The sequence below is a fragment of the Heterodontus francisci genome, chromosome 36 (assembly GCF_036365525.1).
Source record: "Heterodontus francisci isolate sHetFra1 chromosome 36, sHetFra1.hap1, whole genome shotgun sequence".
In the NCBI taxonomy this organism is placed as follows: domain Eukaryota; kingdom Metazoa; phylum Chordata; class Chondrichthyes; order Heterodontiformes; family Heterodontidae; genus Heterodontus; species Heterodontus francisci.
The window spans coordinates 52930677-52949803 of record NC_090406.1 but is presented as its reverse complement, the minus strand read 5'-3'; the positions used below and the strand labels follow the sequence as shown (position 1 = coordinate 52949803).

General features: G+C 44.7%; 1 protein-coding gene across 3 annotated transcripts in view; it reads right to left on the bottom strand.

The window, feature by feature from the left end:
- Positions 1-1576: 1576 nt before the first annotated feature.
- LOC137351834 (zinc finger protein 664-like) overlaps positions 1577-19127 on the bottom strand; it is a 39843-nt gene continuing 22292 nt past the window's right edge. For 2 of the 3 annotated variants that reach the window (XM_068016736.1, XM_068016735.1), the window contains one exon: positions 3182-6798. In XM_068016736.1, coding sequence (XP_067872837.1) covers positions 5682-6164 — 483 coding nt within the window. In that variant the 5' untranslated portion in view covers positions 6165-6798 and the 3' untranslated portion in view covers positions 3182-5681. Of the gene's footprint in view, positions 2414-3181; positions 6799-19127 lie in introns of those variants that run through there. The other variant, XR_010969583.1, reaches the window with a different exon arrangement.

Below are 19127 nucleotides of genomic sequence, written 5' to 3'. Positions count from 1 at the left end.
TTCCAACATCCTCCCAATCCTCAGGCTTACTACTATTTCTGGCAACTTTATTGGCCTTTTCTTTTAATCTTACACAATCCTTAACTTCCTGTTCACAGCCCCGAAGCTGCAAACGCAGTACCTGGAAGTTCTTATTTGGGGTTCGCGGCCTAAACCAGATGTTTCTGAAGCCTCCCCACTGGCTCCATTCCTCCCCTGCGCCCCGCCAACTCTCACCTGCTCTAAAAACGTCTCCAGTACTCGCACAGCTCTGATCAAAGTGACACTGTGCAGGCTCCAGATACAGTCGAACACCGTGCCTGCGCACTGGGCTCCTCTAGTGTGAATAGGCTCCAGCAGTAAATGCATTGTCACTGTCCATCACCTATTGCAAACTCTATCTAAAAACTTGAGGGAATAACACATTGTAGTGAGAAAGGAAATGCAGTGGATGTTGTGTAGCTGGAGTTGATAAGGTGCTTGTCAGGAGCCTTGTTGATAAAATTAAGACTCATGATATTATTGGATAAATTCATTTTAGATGGAGTTTGCAATAGGCATTTAGATGACGATCGACAGTGACAGTGCATTTACTAAATCTGCAAGGTAAGGCTGACTCAGATAAAACAGGGAATAGGAGACTGGAGAGAAAAGTAGCCTCAGTTCCCTCATCGTCTGGAAGAACCTTGTAGTGATATGTGACGAATGGATGAAAACCAACTGTAAATTATCATTTGTGCATTTGGGTGTTATTGTCAGCTGCCATTATACACAGCGTTTTAAGTGATTTACTTCTGCGTTCAACTTGTTTAAAATGGAGGGGGGAGATCATTTCAACAGGAGGTGGGACAGCTATTTGAAGGGGTCCAGTCACATGACCTTCAAGCCACCCCCTTTTTAGCCTGTCTGGTTTTGAAACAGTTTCATTTGGAGGGAACATCTCCAGTTGGAGGGAGCAGCTCATACAGGAAAGCAGCTGCCTGGAAGCTATGCACCTGATTATCTCCGGGGCCTGCTTACAAGGAGGAAAAACGCAACAGTCTGAAAAGCAGAAAAAAAGTTTGTCTCTGCTCCCTGCCAGTTTCTCTTGTTGAAAAGGGTGAAATCAGAAACTAAGCTGCCTCAGCTTATCTCCGAAGTGCATAAGATGAAAGTTTGAGAGAAGGGATTTCCTAAGATTCCTACTCCACTCAGCATTTCCAGTCAGTTAATTCCAGCTTTGGACTTTGTTAGTTTAAAAAAAAAAGGACTCTGGTTTCAACTGGGACCCCCCGTCAGTTTGTAATTAAGCTATTTTCTACTTAGTAAAAGTCCTTGCTCTTTTTGATGCATTTACCTTTCCTTGTATGGTTGTGAGCGTGCACTGCGAAGTTAACCCCCTCCCGAGTTTAAGTGTATGTTAATAAACCCTACTTTTTTAAAAAAACTTTTAACAGTGTTGTTGTGGTCCTTTAAAAGTCAGGATTCACAACTGAGGGAGTGGAGAAATATGCCATCAGGATTTTATTTTTTTTTAAGGGAAAAATTAAAATCACAAACTGATACGGACAGCTTGTTGAAAACAGAGAAATTTGTTTTCCAAATTAACTACCTGTTCGTAACACAGTTAAATTGAGGGCTGAAAGAACTCTAGAAACTCTCTCACTGTGTATTCTTGTAAAATAATGGCATCAGACCTATCCTAAACCATCTTTTCTTCAATTCAAATCTTTACATATATATTTCACATTGACTGTTCAATGTGTGTTAATAGATGAATTTATCTATCTGGTTAAGTCACTCTGATCTCCTTATGCTGGTCCTTTCACTACAGTTTGCTCCTATCAGTAAATTTTAGATATAGAACTCCCCCACCCCCCGTTCTGTATTTCTCTTTTTGAAATGAATTCTGCAAATACCAGAGTCCCAGACGAGGCCCCTGCAGAATTGTTCTCTTTTCTATTAAGAAACCACTTGTAACTTCCAGTTGGTCACTTTAACATTAAAGGAATACCAGTTTGATTTGATATTAGATTGTAAACAATTCACAACCATTCACCACCCGAATAATCATCAGAAAAAACAAATCTTACACTAAAAACATTCAATTTCAGTTCAGTGGGTTCTGATTCTCACATCGCAAGTTGGAAGTGTCAGTGATGGAGTTACAAAAATAGAGTGCAGTCTGAGACTCCGGCCTGAAGTTTCCTCTCATCAGCACAATCTCATTTCCACCCAAGCCCACACAATGTTTTAAGCTTCACAAATTGTTTGTGCCCAGACTGGACATCTCTGTGAAAATGCCGAGGAATCTCTGGGCCTGGATGAGGTGTACAGGGCAGTTCAACTACTGCTGGATACAACTGCAACATTATTACTTCTGTCAGGTTCCAGTTACTATCCTCCAGTCCTCATGGAAGGCCACACTGTTATGTACCTAACGAAATCCAGAAGGCTGAAACCAACATTGAGAAAAAACAGAAAGATAAAACGACTGCAAGCTCAGCTGAGTATCAGTAAAATTCTCAGTATTAAATGTTGATAATTTTCAGTGTTTATTTTGGCTATTTTGGTGTTTATTCAAATACATCAGTTTTTATTTTCTTTAATCAAAACACAGGAAAAGTGGTGAAAAGCAGAAAGCCCCAAGTATCACCTTGATCTGGTCATTCTCTTATTCACAGGCAAGGCCACCTCTGTTCACTTCCTTGTATCCCTCAACCCTCACATTCCCCTTCCTTCTGTGTCCAACCTGGAAAAAGCTCTCCCCAAGTCACTTAGAACTGCTTTGTCAAACTCTCAATTGTCAAATACACATCAAGCTCTATCTGGCTCTGTTCTCCTCTGCCAAAACGGCTCACTATGTCAGGATTATTCTTGAAAGCAAAGATAACCCCAGCTTCGCTTTTCACTACCATCTCCTTAAACCTCTTTCACCTGACCTCAAACAAGTGCAAGGAGTTCATGGATTTCTTTGTCACTAGCACTGAGACCATCCATTCAGCTGTATTCTCCTCTTCTCCAAGTCAAAAATCCCCCGAGGTTCCCTCTTCCCTAGCCCTGAACCCGTGTCTTTGTCTCGTTTCTCTCCCATCATGTCCTCTCCAAGCTCATCTTATTCATGAGACTCATCTTCTCTCTTGTCCCCATTCCCATTAAACTGCTGCTCAACCAACTTCCCTTCCAGGCCTTCCTCCCCTACACCCCCACCCCCCCACCTTGTAAACTACCACATCATCCTCAAGCTCTCATTCCTCTCCAAAGTCACAATGTCTTTATGCCTCCCAAATCCGTGCCCACTTTTCCCATAACTCCATGTTTGAACCTTTCCAATCAGGTTTCCATCCCTGCCACAGCATTGAAACAGTTCGAATCCATGCCATCCTCTGACTGTGGGGCATACTTCCTAACCTCCCAGTCGATCACACCATCTTCCAACGCCTCTCCTCCACTGTCCAACTGAGTGGAACTGACTTCATTTGGCTCCACTCAGACCTATCCAATCAGCCACAGAATCTCTAGCAATGGCTTCTCTTCTCACCCAGTTACCTTTGGAGTCTCCCAAGCAACTATTGATGTCCCCTTTCTACTCCTCATCCATCTGCTACCCCTTGCTGCCATCATCCGAAGGCACGACATCAGGTTCCACATGTACACTGATGACACCCATCTCTACCTCACCACCACCTCCCTCGACCCCCTCCAGTGCTTCTGTATTATCAGCCTGCCTGTCTATTCTAATGCTCTTCTGACTAACCTCCAGCCTACTTAAACTTGAGCTCATCCAAACTCTGCTGCCTTTTACCCCAACCATCACAAAGTCCCACTTGTCCATCACTACTGAGCTCCAGGTCCACCAATGCCCCTATTTTTAAATACTCATTTCATGTTCAAATCCCTTCAAGGCCTCATTCCTCCCTATATCTGTAACCTCTTCCAGCCATACAACCCTCAGAGAACTCTGCATTCATCCAACTCTGGCCTCTTACACATCCCTCACTCTCTCAGATACATTGGCTATGCCTTCAGTCATCAGACCTAAGCTCTAGAATTCCCTACCAGTCCACCTTTCTCCTCCTTTATGACCCTCCTACAAACCTACATCTTTGACCAAGCTTTTAGCCAGCCCGCGTAGTATCCCCTTCCTAGCTCAGTGTCAATTTTTGGCCGACTTGTCAGTTTAAGCTTCTGAGATGCGCCTTGGGTCACGTTCCTACCTTAAAGTTGCAATGTAGATGACAGATGTTTTTAAAATCACATTACAACAAACTGGGGAAGCCAGTATTAATATATGGGTGCATGGAGCTAGGCTGCAGATCAGCCATGATCTCAATGAATAGCAGAACAGGCTCAAAGGGCAGATGACCATCTCCAATGAGAGAGAATCTAACCATCTCCCCTTGACATTCAATAGCATTACCATCACTGAATCCACCACAATCAACATCCTGGGGGTTACCACTGACCAGAAACTGAACTGGACCAGGCATATAAGTACTGTAGCTACAAGAGCAGGGCACAGGCTGGGGATTCTGTGGTGAATATCTCACCTCCTGACTCCCCAAAGTCTGTCCTTCATGTACAAGGCACAAGTCAGGAGTGTGATGGAATAATCACCACTTGCCTGGATGGGTGCAGTTCCAAAATCACTCAAGAAGCTCAACACCATCAGGACAAAGTGTTCGAGAAACTTCCAAGCCTGTTTGTGAAGATGACACTGAGACTAGGATGCTTTGGTGCAGATTGTTTATTGCTCGTCACAGAGCTTACTTCTGCACTAACACCCACAGCCAGTGCTTGCTGGCTCTTTATATATACACACTTGAATACAATTAACTAATTAACACCCAACACCTTTTCACCCTATTATCTTGAACTACCAGGTCTTTATCATCCATTAACAGAACTTCAGACCCTAACACAAAGCCCATCCACCATCTTCAACATTCACTCCCTCCACCACCAACACACAGTGGCAGCAGTGTGTACCATCTACAAGATGCACTGCAGCAACTCACCAAGGCTCCTTCGACAACACCTTCTAAACCTGCGACCTCTGCCACCTAGAAAGACAAGGACCTCAGATGCATGGGAACACCTGCAAGTTCTTTTCCAAGCCACATACCATCCGGACTTGGAACTATATCGCCGTGTCTTCACTGTCGCTGGGTCAAAATCCTGGAACTCCCTAACAGCACTCTGGGTGTACCTACACCACATCGACTGCACAGGTTCAAGGCAGCAGCTCACCACCACCTTGTCAAGGGCAATTAGGGATAGGCAATAAATGCTGTCCTAGTCAGCGACGCCCACATCCCATGAAAGAATTTTAAAAAGCCCGACCTCTGTTCTTATGTACCCAAAAAACTTGGACTCAAACAAAGCTGATGAATGGAAAGTCACGGGAGAACTGGGGAGAAAGGAAATTAAACAGGAAACCACCACTTAAGCAGAGTGAGAGAGTTGGGGAAGTCTGGAAAAAAAGGTACACAGGAACTGAAGAAAGCCATCCAGCCCATCAAGCCTGCTGCACCAGTTAGATTCAGGCTCAATTAGTCTCCCCGCCCTTGAAGAAATTAAGATTTATTTTACATATATCCATAATATTAACCCCTATAATTAGGCTGGAGTTTATCAGCAGAAACAAACCCCAACTATCAGAATGAACAGGTTCAATACTGGATGTGATTAACAGCAATAACAGCAGAATCCAATGCCTGCAGTCACTCGTGAACTCGCTGATGTCTCAGCAGGTTGGATGACCGAGTGAATCCCTTCTCGCACACGGAGCAGATGAACGGCCTCTCCTCAGTGTGAACTCGCTGGTGTGTCAGCAAGTGGGATGATTGAGTGAATCCCTTCCCACACACGGAGCAGATAAATGGCCTCTCCCCAGTGTGAACTCGCTGGTGTCTCAGCAGGTGGGATGACTGAATGAATCCCTTCCCACACACTGAGCAGGTGAATGGCCTGTCACTACTATGAACTCGCTGGTGTCTCAGCAGGGTGGACAAATAATTATATCCCTTTCCACAAACAGAGCAGGTGAATGGCTTCTGCCCAGTATGACTGCACTTGTGTCTCAGCAGGAGGTAGGAATTAATGAATCCCTTCACACACACTGAGCTGCTGTGCGACTCCTCTCCAGTGTGAACTCGCTGGTGTGTCTGCAGGTGTGACGATTGTTTAAATCCCTTCCCACACATGGAGCAGGTGAATGGCCTCTCCCCGGTGTGAACTCGCTGGTGTCTCAGCAAGTGGGATGATCGAGAGAATCCCTTCTTACACACCGAGCAGATGCACGGCTTCTCCCCAGTGTGAATGCGCTGGTGTGTCAAAAGGCTGGATACTTCAGTGAATCCCTTTCCACATACAGAACAGGTGAACGGTCGCTCCCCGGTGTGACTGCGCCGATGAGCTTCCAGTTTGGATGGACAAGTGAATCCCTTCCCACAGTCCCCACATTTCCACGGTTTCGCCGTGGTGTGGGTGTTCTTTTGTCTCGCCAGGTTAGATGATCAGTTGAAGCCTTATCCACAAGCACAGAACATGTGTATGTTTTTGCACTGCTGTGAATGGTGCGATGCTTTTTCAGGCTGTGCAAATAGTTAAAGCTCTTTCCACAGTCAGTGCACTGGAACACTCTCACTCAGTGTGTCTCAGTGCTTTTCCAATCATACTGACATTTGAAATACTTTACCATTGACGAAACAGACAAAAGTTTCTCTTTCACATTCAAAGGTCGATCATATTCAGGCTCTGATGAATTGAGTGACTGTCAGATCTCGACTTGATCTTTGGTTTGAGTTTCCCGTCTGCAAATCCTCCCTTTCTAATCCCCTGTAAATGGAGTTTACAAAATTCATCACTGTCAGTGCAGGAGAGAAACTCAGAACAGACAATTCTAGTTTCTATAGAACATTTTTTTCTCCCTTGTTCCCCAAAGCTGTAAATCCCCATCCCTCCCACTCTCCCTGTGCTGAAACCCAATCCCATCTGCACCATTTCTTTCCTCCACTGTCAGTTTTCTCTCTCCCTCTAATCTGGCTGGGTTCAGTTCTCCAAACCCTGTTGGCAGAGTGAGAATAAAATCAGTCGAGGATTTTCTCTCCTGGTCACTGGTTGAAGCCCCGCCCACTCTGTGCTGTCACCAAGATAGCCGCGCATGCGCTCCGCTCCTCGCTCAAACGCTGTGGACCGTTAAGCTGGACCTGTTATAAAAACAAGAAATGCTGGAATCACTCAGCAGGTCTGGCAGCATCTGTGGAAAGAGAAGCAGAGTTAACGTTTCGGGTCAGTGACCCTTCTTTGGATCTAAGCTGGACCTGTTCCCAGGAAAAAGCCTCGGAGCTTATTCGGGGCTTGCGGCCTACAGCAGGTGTTTCTGAAGCCGATCTGCCCACCTGCCGGCTCTCACCCGCTACAAAAGCAACTGGAGCACTCGTGGGACTCGCATCAGTGACATTGCGCATGTTGCTCGTATTCTCCGACAACGCGCCTGCACGCTGGGCTCCTGTAGAGTGAATAGGGCAGTTTCACTTCCGCGGGAAATGTGGGTAACAGAGCCGCCATTGAAATTGCTAATTGGGACTAGAGAACGATTTTCTGTGATCAGATTGAGATTAAATTAAACTACTGATACAGAAACCCAAAAGCATAGGCGCTCTGCAATAGTGGAGTCCTGGATGTGATTAAACATAGAAAAGAAGAGTAGGTCATTCGGCCCTTCCAGCCTGCTCCACCATTCACTATGATCATCCAACTCAGTAACCTGTTCCTGCTTTCCCCCCCATATCCTTTGATCCCTTTCACCCCAAGAGCTAGATCTAACTCCTTCTTGAAAACATACAATGTTTTGGCCTCAACTGCTTTCTGTAGTAGCGAATTCCACAGGCTCACCACTCTCTGGGTGAAGAAATTTCTCCTCATCTCAGTCCTGAAAGGTTTACCCCGTATCCTTAGACTATGACCCCTGGTTCTGGACTCCCCACCATCGGGAACATCCTTCCTGCATCTACCCTGTCAAGTCCTGTTAGAATTTTATAGATTTCTAAGAGATACCCCCTCACGCTTCTGAACTCCAGCAAATATAATCCTAACCGATTTGATCTCTCCTTATATGTCAGTCCCGCCATCCCAGGAATCAGTCTGGTAAACCTTCGCTGCACTCCCTCTATAGCAAGATAAGGAGACCAAAACTGCACACAATATTCCAGGTGTGGCCTCACCAAGGCCCTGTATAATTGCAGAAAGACATCCCTGCTCCTGTACTCGAATCCTCTCGCTATAAAGGCCAACATACTATTTGCCTTTTTTACTGCCTGTTGCGCCTGCATGCTTACCTTCGCAACTGGTGTACGAGAACACCCAGGTCTCGTGGCATATTCCCCTCTCTCAGTTTATAGCCGTTCAGATAATAATCTGCCTTCTTGTTTTTGCTACAAAAGTGGATAACCTCACATTTATCCACATTATACTGCATCTGCCATGCTTTTGCCCACTCACTTAACTTGATTAATAACAGCTTTGGATAAACTTGCCTGAGAGGGAGTGCAATGAGGGCTCATTAGGCTGATTCTATGAGGAGATTGAGTAGACCAGGCCTCTGTTCACTCGACGTTAGACAAAATCGAGGAAATCTCTGAACAAAATTCTCGAGGGACTTGACAGGGTAGATGCTGGAAAGATGTTTCTCCTGAATGGTGAGTCTAGAACTGGGAGTCCGAGTCTCAGAATACGACTTCAGCCATTTAGGGCAGAATCAGAGAAGCACAGAATGAGGCCATTCAGCCCATCGTGTCTGCACTGGCTCTCCAAGTGAGCAAATCACATAGTGCCAAACTAATGTCTTATACAAGTTTAATATAACTTCCTTGCTCTTGTAATCTACACCCTTATTAATAAAGCCTAGGATACTGCATGCTTTATTGACTGCTCTCTAGCTGTCCTGGCACCTTCAATGACTTAGGAACAGAGGAAGATAGGAACAGGAGTAGGCCATTCAGCCCCTGCCATTCAATGAGATCATGGCTGATCCACAGCCTAACTCCATATACCTGCCTTTGGCCCATATCCCTTAATATCTTTGATTAACAAAAATCTATCTATCTCAGATTTAAAATTAACAACGGTTCTAGCTTCAACTGCTGTTTGTGGGAGCGAGTTCCAAACCTCTACCACCCTTTGCGTGAAGAGGTGCTTCCGAACATCACTCCTGAATGGTCTGGTCCTAATATTTAGACTATGCCCCCTAGTTTTAGAATCTCCAACCAGTGGAAATAGTTTATCTTTATCTAGCCTGTCTTTTCCTGTTACTATCTTGAAGACTTCGATCAGATCACCCCTTAACCTTCTAAATTCTAGCAAAAACAAACCTAATTTGTGTCATCTCTCCTCGGAACTTAACCCCTGCAGTCCAGGTATCATTCTTGTAAACCTACGTTGCACTCCCTCCAAGGCCAATATATCCTTCCTAAGGTGTGGTGCCCAGAACTGCTCACAGTACTCCAAGTGGGGTCTAACCAGGGTTTTGTACAGCTGCAGCATAACCTCTGTTTCTTTATACTCCAATCCACAGTGGTGCAGTGGTTAGCACCGCAGCCTCACAGCTCCAGCGACCCGGGTTCAATTCTGGGTACTGCCTGTGTGGAGTTTGCAAGTTCTCCCTGTGTCTGCGTGGGTTTTCTCCGGGTGCTCCGGTTTCCTCCCACAAGCCAAAAGACTTGCAGGTTGGTAGGTAAATTGGCCATTATAAATTGCCGCTAGTATAGGTGGGTGGTAGGGAAATATAGGGACAGGTGGGGATGTGGTAGGAATATGGGATTAAGTGTAGGATTAGTATAAATGGGTGGTTGATGGTCGGCACAGACTCGGTGGGCCGAAGGGCCTGTTTCAGTGCTGTTTCTCTAAAAAACTAAAAAATATAAAGGCTAGCATTCCATTAGCCTTTTTGATTATTTTCTGCACTTGCTCATGGCATTTTAAAGATCTATGCACCTGAACACCCAAGTCTCTTTGGACATCCACTGTACTTAACCTCTTCCTATTTACATTCCTATTTAGAAAGTACCCTGCTCTATCCTTTTTGGGTCCAAAATGGATAATCTCACATTTGCCCGCATTGAAATCCATCTGCCACAGTTTTGCCCACTCACCTAGTCTGTCAATATCTCTTTGCAATTTTATGCTGTCATCCAGACTGTCTACAATGCCTCCTAACTTTGTATCATCAGCAAATTTGGATATATGACTTGCTATGCCATCATCCAAGTTGTTAATGAATGATGTGAATAATTGAGGCCCCAACACAGATCCCTGCGGGACACCACTAGTCACATCCTGCCAATCGGAGTACCTACCCATTATCCCCACTCTCTGTCGCCTACCACTCAACCAACTTCCTAAGCATGTGAATAATTTGCCCTCAACTCCATGGCCTTCTACCTTAGTTAACAGTCTCTTATGTGGGACTTTATCAAATGCCTTCTGGAAGTCCATATAAATAACATCCATAGACATTCCCCTGTCCACTACCTTCGTCACTCCTTCAAAAAATTCAATGAGATTTGTCAGGCATGACCTTCCCGTCATGAATCCATGCTGGCTGTCCCTGATTAACTGAATTTTTTCTAGGTGTTCAGTCACCGTATCCTTGATTATAGACTCCAGCAACTTGCCCACCACAAATGTCAAGCTAACTGGTCTGTAATTTCCTTGGTTCCCCCTTTCACCCTTCTTAAAAAGTGCAGTGACACGTGCAACTTTCCAATCCAGAGGGACCACTCCTGAATCTAGGGAACTCTGTGCTCCCCTACTTCCTTTAACACCCTCGGATGGAAACCGTCAGGTCCTGGGGATTTCTCACTCTTTAGTTCCACTAATTTCCTTGTTATTGATGTTTTACTTACGTTAATTGTATCAAGACCCTGTCCCCTATCGGCTGTTAATTTTTTCGGGACTTCTGGCAAGTTATCCTCCTTTTCAACAGTAAATACTGAGGCAAAGTATTTGTTCAACATGTCTGCCATTTCCCCATTATCAATGACAATATCTCCATTTTCAGCGTTTAGTGGGCCTACATTGCTCTTGGCCACGCGCTTTCCCTTTATGTAATTTCTTATTGATTGTGATGTCCCTTGCAAGTTTTCTTTCATAATCTCTTTTAGTAGCTGTTATAAGCTGCTTTGTGACCCTTTGCTGGTCTTTGTATCGATCCCATTCGACCGGATCTGTGCTGCGTTTTGCATTTTTGTAAGCCCTTTCTTTTTGTTTTATGCTAATCCCTAATCTCTTTAGTTGTCCATGGCTGTTTTTTCTGTCAAGTGGAGCTTTTTCCTCTCAGGGGTATATACTCGCTCTGTATTTCGTTAAATGTTTCTTTAAATATTCTCCACTGTTCTTCAGTCGTTTGACCCATTAACAGATCTACCCAGTTTACTGTGGACAGTCTCGGTCTCATCCCGGTAAAGTCAGCCTTCCCAAGTCTAAAATTCTAGTAGATGATTCGTGCTTTTCACTTTCAAGCGCTGCCTTGAATTCGATCATGTTGTGATCACTATTTGATAAATGTTCACGTACAGTTAGGCTACTAATTAATTTTGGCTCATTACTCATAACTAAATCTAATATTGCCTATCCCCTTGTTACATCTAGGACATATTGCCGTAGGGAACTATCCCGGACACATTCCAGAAATTCACTACCTTTCTCACAGGTGCTAGTCTGCCTCTCCCAATCTATGTGTAAGTTAAAATCCCCCATTAATACTACTCTGCCTTTGTTACACACTTGCCTAATTTGTGCCTTTATACAATCTAACACCTCAGAACTGCTACCAGGGGGTCTATACACAACACCATTACAGTTTTAGATCCTTTTCTGTTCCTCAATTCCACCCATAAGGTCTCCACTGGATGTTTTCCCTTCATTATATCCTCCCTCACCAATGAGATTATATTTCTAATCAGTAAGACTACTCCACCCCCACTGCCATTTTCCCTGTCCCTCCTGTAAACTTTATAACCAGGTATATTTAGTTCCCAGTCCCGACCATACTGCAGCCACATTTCCGCAATGGCCACCACATCAAAATCTTCCATTTGAATTTGTGCCTGCAGCTCATCTAGTTTATTCCTTACACTCCGTGCATTTGTATATAGAACTCTTATTTGGGCTATACCCCCTAACCTGTCCCTCAGCACTGATGCTTTATTCACCTGTTTATTATTTCTCTTCTAGTTTAACCAGTATACTTCTTGCACTTTGGTAACAATCAGCCTCACCACTAACCTGCACTCCTACCTTCTCCTTTAACTTCCTGTTTTTCCATGTAACTGAACCCTCCCCCCCACTATTTAGTTTAAAGCCCTGTCTACAGCCCTAGTTATGCGATTCACCAAGACTCTGGTCCCAGCATGATTCAGGTGGAGCCCGTCCCATCGGAACAGCTCCCTCCTTCCCCAGTACTGGTGCCAATATCCCACGAATTCGAACCCATTTCTCCCACACCAATCTTTGAGCCACGCATTTACCTCTTTAATCTTATTGACCCTTTGCCAATTTGCTCGTGGCTCAGGTAGTAATCCGGAGATTATTACCTTTTTGGTTCTGCTTTTTAATTTAGTCCCTAGCTGCTCATATTCCCTCAGCAGAACCTCTAACCTTGCTCTACCTATATCGTTGGTATCTACGTGGACCACGACAACTGGATCTTTCCCCTCCCACTCCAAGTTCCTCTGCAGCCCAGATGAGATATCCTGAACCCTGGCACCAGGTAGGCGACACAGCCTTCGGCACTCTCGATCCTGGCCACAGAGAACAGTGTCTATGCCCCTAACTATACTATCTCCGATTATTATCTCATATATAAGGAGAAAAGAGGGTAACTAGAGAAAGGATTGGTCCACTAAAGGACAAAGGAGGAATGTTATGCTTGGAGTCAGAGAAAATGGGTGAGATTCTAAACGAGTACTTTGCATCGGTATTCACCGAGGAGAGGGACATGACAGATGTTGAGGTTAGGAACAGATGTTTGATTACTCTAGGTCAAGTCGGCATAAGGAGGGAGGAAGTGTTGGGTATTCTAAAGGGCATTAAGGTGGACAAGTCCCCAGGTCCGGATGGGATCTATCCCAGGTTACTGAGGGAAGCAAGAGAGGAAATAGCTGGGGCCTTAACAGATATCTTTGCAGCATCCTTAAACACGGGTGAGGTCCCGGAGGACTGGAGAATTGCTAATGTTGTCCCCTTGTTTAAGAAGGGTAGCGGGGATAATCCAGGTAATTATAGACCAGTGAGCCTGACGTCAGTGGTAGGGAAGCTGCTGGAGAAGATACTGAGGGATAGGATCTATTCCCATTTGGAAGAAAATGGGCTTATCAGTGATAGGCAACATGGTTTTGTGCAGGGAAGGTCATGTCTTACCAACTTAATAGAATTCTTTGAGGAAGTGACAAAGTTGATTGATGAGGGAAGGGCTGTCGATGTCATATACATGGACTTCAGTAAGGCGTTTGATAAGGTTCCCCATGGTAGGCTGATGGAGAAAGTGAAGGCGCATGGGGTCCAAGGTGTACTAGCTAGGTGGATAAAGAACTGGCTGGGCAACAGGAGACAGAGAGTAGCAGTAGAAGGGAGTTTCTCAAAATGGAGACGTGTGACCAGTGGTGTTCCACAGGGATCCGTGCTGGGACCATTGTTGTTTGTGATATACATTAATGATTTGGAGGAAAGTATAGGTGGACTGATTAGCAAGTTTGCAGACGACACTAAGATTGGTGGCGTAGCAGATAGTGAAGGGGACTGTCAGAGAATACAGCAGAATATAGATAGATTGGAGAGTTGGGCAGAGAAATGGCAGATGGAGTTCAATCAGGGAAAATGCGAGGTGATGCATTTTGGAAGATCCAATTCAAGAGTGAACTATACAGTAAATGGAAAAGTCCTGGGGAAAATTGATGTCCAGAGAGATTTGGGTGTTCAGGTCCACTGTTCCCTGAAGGTGGCAACGCAGGTCAATAGAGTGGTCAAGAAGGCATACGGCATGCTTTCCTTCATCGGACGGGGTATTGAGTACAAGAGTTGGCAGGTCATGTTACAGTTGTATAGGACTTTGGTTCGGCCACATTTGGAATACTGCGTGCAGTTCTGGTCGCCACATTACCAAAAGGATGTGGATGCTTTGGAGAGGGTGCAGAGGAGGTTCACCAGGATGTTGCCTGGTATGGAGGGCGCTAGCTATGAAGAGAGGTTGAGTAGATTAGGATTATTTTCATTAGAAAGACGGAGGTTGAGGGGGGACCTGATTGAGGTGTACAAAATCATGAGAGGTATAGACAGGGTGGATAGCAAGAGTCTTTTTCCCAGAGTGGGGGATTCAATTACTAGAGGACACGAATTCAAAGTGCAAGGGGAAAAGTTTAGGGGGGATATGCGTGGAAAGTTCTTTACGCAGAGGGTGGTGGGTGCCTGGAACGCGTTGCCAGCGGAGGTGGTAGATGCGGGCACGATGGCGTCTTTTAAGATGTATCTAGACAGATACATGAATGGGCAGGAAGTAAAGAGATACAGACCCTTAGAAAATAGGCGACATGTTTAGATAGAGGATCTGGATCGGCGCAGGCTTGGAGGGCCGAAGGGCCTGTTCCTGTGCTGTAATTTTCTTTGTTCTTTGTTCTTATGACTACATTTCTGTTTTCTCCCCCAACTTGAATGGCTCCCTGTACCACGGTGCTGTGGTCAGTTTGCTCATCCTCCCTACAGTCTCTGCTCTCATCCACACAGGGAGCAAGAATCCCGAACCTGTTGGACAAGGACAATGGCTGAGGCTCCTGCAGCACTACCTCCTGGATCCCTCTGCCTGCCTCACTCAGTCATACCCTCCTGTCCCTGACCACTGGCCAAATTCAAGGTAGTTAATCTAAGGGGTGTGACTGTCTCCTGAAACAACTCTCCCCCCTCCCTGATGTGTCGCAGTGTCCGAAGCTCAGACTCCAGCTCATCAACTCTGAGCCGGAGTTCCTCGAGCAGCCAACACTTGCTACAGATGTGTTCACCAGGAACCACGATGGGATCCACCAGCTCCCACATCATGCAGGTGCAACACATCGCCTGGCCCTGCATCTCTATTTTATTTAATTAGATTTTAATTTATTTTTTAAATTTCCAAAAGGTCTTTTGTTTTCAATCTGTAAAATATTTCTCCTATTCAACTTTAATCGGTAATTCAAATTAGCAGTTACTTACCAACCAATGAACTTACGGTTTTCCTGTGATGTCACTGTTTTTTTTCACTTTTTAGTCCCTTAAATTACCCAAAAATTAGTTTATTTACACCAAGAACCTCGATTTTCCCCCCCCAAAAAAACCCCCTACCTACTATATTAAAAAACTGTAGACCTTTCTCTTTACTTTAGTTACGAACCCAGCTCTTTAGAGTTATTCCTTAACAACAGTTACTCACCAATCACCTTGCATCTTTCCTGTGATGTCACTGTTGACTATTTTTCAAACCTCCGGCGCTGTCTGAGTGAACTCTCTCTCTCCCCCGGTTTCTTTATACTCCGGCTCCGCTCTCGCTGTTTCCCGCTAAGACTTATGCACATAAACACCCAGGTCCCTCTGTTACTGCTTTGGAGTTGTATCCTTTATTTTATATTGTCTCTCCATGTTCTTCCTACAAAAATGAATCACTTCACATTTCTCTGCATTGAACTTTGTCTGCCATTGTGCACCCATTCCACCAGCTTGGTTACATCCTTTTGAAATTCTATACTATCCTCCTCACAGTTCACAATGCTTCCAAGTTTCATATCATCCACACATTTTGAAACTGTGCCATCTACACCCACAAGGTCGCAGTCATTAATATACATCAGGAAGAGCAAGGGTCCCAACAACAACTCCTGGGAACTCCACTACAAACCTCTTTAGAACCCAAAAAACATCCATTAACCACTGTGGAGAGAGATGCAGAGTTAACATTTCAGGTCTGTGACCTTTCGTCAGTGGCACAGTGGTTAGCACCGCAGCCTCACAGCTCCAGCGACCCGGGTTCAATTCTGGGTACTGCCAGCGTGGAGTTTGCAAGTTCTCCCTGCGTCTGCGTGTGTTTCCTCCGGGTGCTCTGGTTTCCTCCCACAGCCAAAAAAGACTTGCAGGTTGATAGGTAAATTGGCCATTATAAATTGCCCCTAGTATAGGTAGGTGGTAGGGGAATATAGGGACAGGTGAGGATGTGGTAGGAATATGGGATTAGTGTAGGATTAGTATAAATGGGTGGTTAATGGTCAGCACAGACTCGGTGGGCTGAAGGGCCTGTTTCAGTGCTGTATCTCTAAATCTAAAATCTAGACTTGAAACGTTAACTCTGTTCTCTCTTCACAGATGCTACCAGACCTGCTGAGTATTTCCAGCACTTTGTTCTTATTTCTGATTTCCAGCATCCTCAGTATTTTGCTTTAATCCATTAACCACTACTCTGTTTCCTGTCACTCAGCCAATTTCATATCCATGTTGCAACTGTCCCTTTTATTCCATGAATTTTGCTCACAAGTCTGCTGGGTATCATATTAAATACCTTTTGGAGGATTGAGATGAGGAGAAACCTTTTCATTCAGGATTGAAATTCTCTACCCAGAGGGCTTTGGATGCCCAGTCCTTGAGTATATGAAAGACAGAGTGTGATAGCTTTTGGATAATTGAGAAATCAAGGACTATGGGGAAAGTGCAGGAGAGTGATGGCAGGTAAAAGATCAGCCACGATCTTATTGAATGTCAAAGCAGATGCTCTTTCCCTCACTGTCTCTCCATTTAAAACCTATAATATATAAAAATATGTCACACAAGCAACCTGATTGTTCCTAGATAAGGAATAGCTAAGATGCAAGAAGCTGGAACATAGGAAAGAACATTGGAGCAGAAGTAGGCTATTCAGCCTGTCGAGCCTGCTTCACCATTCAATTAGATCATGGCTGATCATCTACCCCAACACCACTTTCCCACGCTATCCCCATATCCCTTGATGTCATTGGTATCCAGATATCTATTGATTTCTGTCTTGAAAATGCTCAATGATTGAGCTTCCACAGCCCTCTGGGGTAGAGAATTCCCAAGATTCGCCACCCTCTGAGTGTAGAAATTCCTCCTCATCTCAGTCTTAAAAGGCCGACCTTTAATTCTGAGACTGTTTCCTAGTTGTAGACTCACTAGCCAGGGGAAACATCCTATCTACATTCACCCGTTCATGACCTGTAAGAATTTTGTAAGTTTCAATGAGATCACCTCTCATTCTTGGAAACTCTAGAGAATACAGGCCCAGTTTCCTCAATCTCTCCTCATAAGACAATCCCACCATTCCAGGGATTGGTCTGGTGAACTTCCGTTACACTCCCTCTATGGCAAGTATATCCTTCCTTTGATGAGGAGACCAAAACTGTGCACAATACTCCAGACGCAGTCTCACCAAGGCTCTATACAATTGCAGCAAGACTTATTACTCCTGTACTCAAAACCTCTTGCGATGAAGGCCAACATACCATTTGCTTGCTGTACTTACATGCTAGCTTTTAATGACTCATGAACAAGGACACTTCCCAACCTCTCACCATTTAAAAATACTCTGTCTTTCTGTTTTTTCTGCCAAAGTGGATATCACACTTAGTCACATTATATTCCATCTGCCATGTTCTTGCCCATTCACTTAGCCTGTCTAAATCCCCTTGAAGCCTCCTTGTATCCTCCTCACAACTTACATTCCCACCTAGTTTTGTGTCATCAGCTAATTTGGAAATATTACATTTGGTCCCCACATTCAAAGCATTTATATAGATTGTGAACAGCTGTGGTCCCAGCACTGATCCTTGCGGTACTCCACTACTAACAGCCTGCCATCCTTAGAATGACCTGTTTATTCCTACACTCTGTTTAATGTCCGTTAATCAATTCTCACTCCATACCAGTATATTAACCCAACCCCATGTGGTCTAATTTTGTTTACTAACTTCCTTGTGGGACCTTATCAAAATCCTTCTGAAAATCCAAATACATCACATGTTGACTCTGCCCAATAGTATTATTTTCTAATACATCCTTTATAATAGATTCTAGGGATAGAAGTGAACAATGAGGAGCTCCCTAGGGGCTGACTGCCCAGGAGCCATCTTAAGGACAAGTATCTGCCATCCGTTGCTCTTTCTCCCCAATAAATTCTCTCTTCTGCTGTTTAGGTTCCCCTGATTCTAACATGGGTGCATTTTTAGCCCAAACTTCAAGTCAACTTTTAGTTTAAACAGCCTCTGTCTGATGGCACAAACCCCATCCCTGACCTTACCTTGTGAGCTCTGGTAGAGATCTGAATAAAACCTGGATGTGGTTTTTCTATCAAATCTGGCTTTAAATCATGTTTGGACTACATTGGAAAACATGCATGACTCTGCTTCCGTCTATAATCTGCTGCCATTTCTGTTTTTTTTGATCTGTGGAAAAGATTTGGAAAAAAATCTAGATCTTCTGTCAAACTTGGCTTCAAATTTCTGGACACATCAAGAAGACGTTTTTGCTCTGGACTACACTGGTTACCCTTTCCTATCCTGAATGGTGTGAAACAGGGCTGTGTTCTCGCACCTGCACTGCTTGGGATCTTCTTCTCCCTGCTTCTCTCACATGCGTTCAAGTCTTCAGAAGAAGGAATTTTCCTCCACACAAGATCAGGTGGCAGGTTGTTCAACCTTGCCCGTCTAAGAGCGAAGACCAAAGTTCGGAAAGTCCTCATCAGGGAACTCCTCTTTGCTGACGATGCTGCTTTAACATCTCACACTGAAGAGTGTCTGCAGAGACTCATTGACAGGATTGCGGCTGCCTGCACCAAATTTGGCCAAACCATCAGCCTCAAGAAAACGATCATGGGACAGGACGTCAGAAATGCCCCATCCATAAATATCGGCGACCACACTCTGGAAGTGGTTCAAGAGTTCACCTACCTAGGCTCAACTATTACCAGTAACCTGTCTCTCGATGCAGAATTAAACAAGCGCATGGGGAAGGCTTCCTCTGCTATGTCCAGACTGGCCAAGAAAGTGTGGGAAAATGGCGCACTGACACAGAACACAAAAGTCCAAGTGTATCAAGCCTGTGTCCTCAGTACTTGCTCTATGGCAGCGAGGCCTGGACAA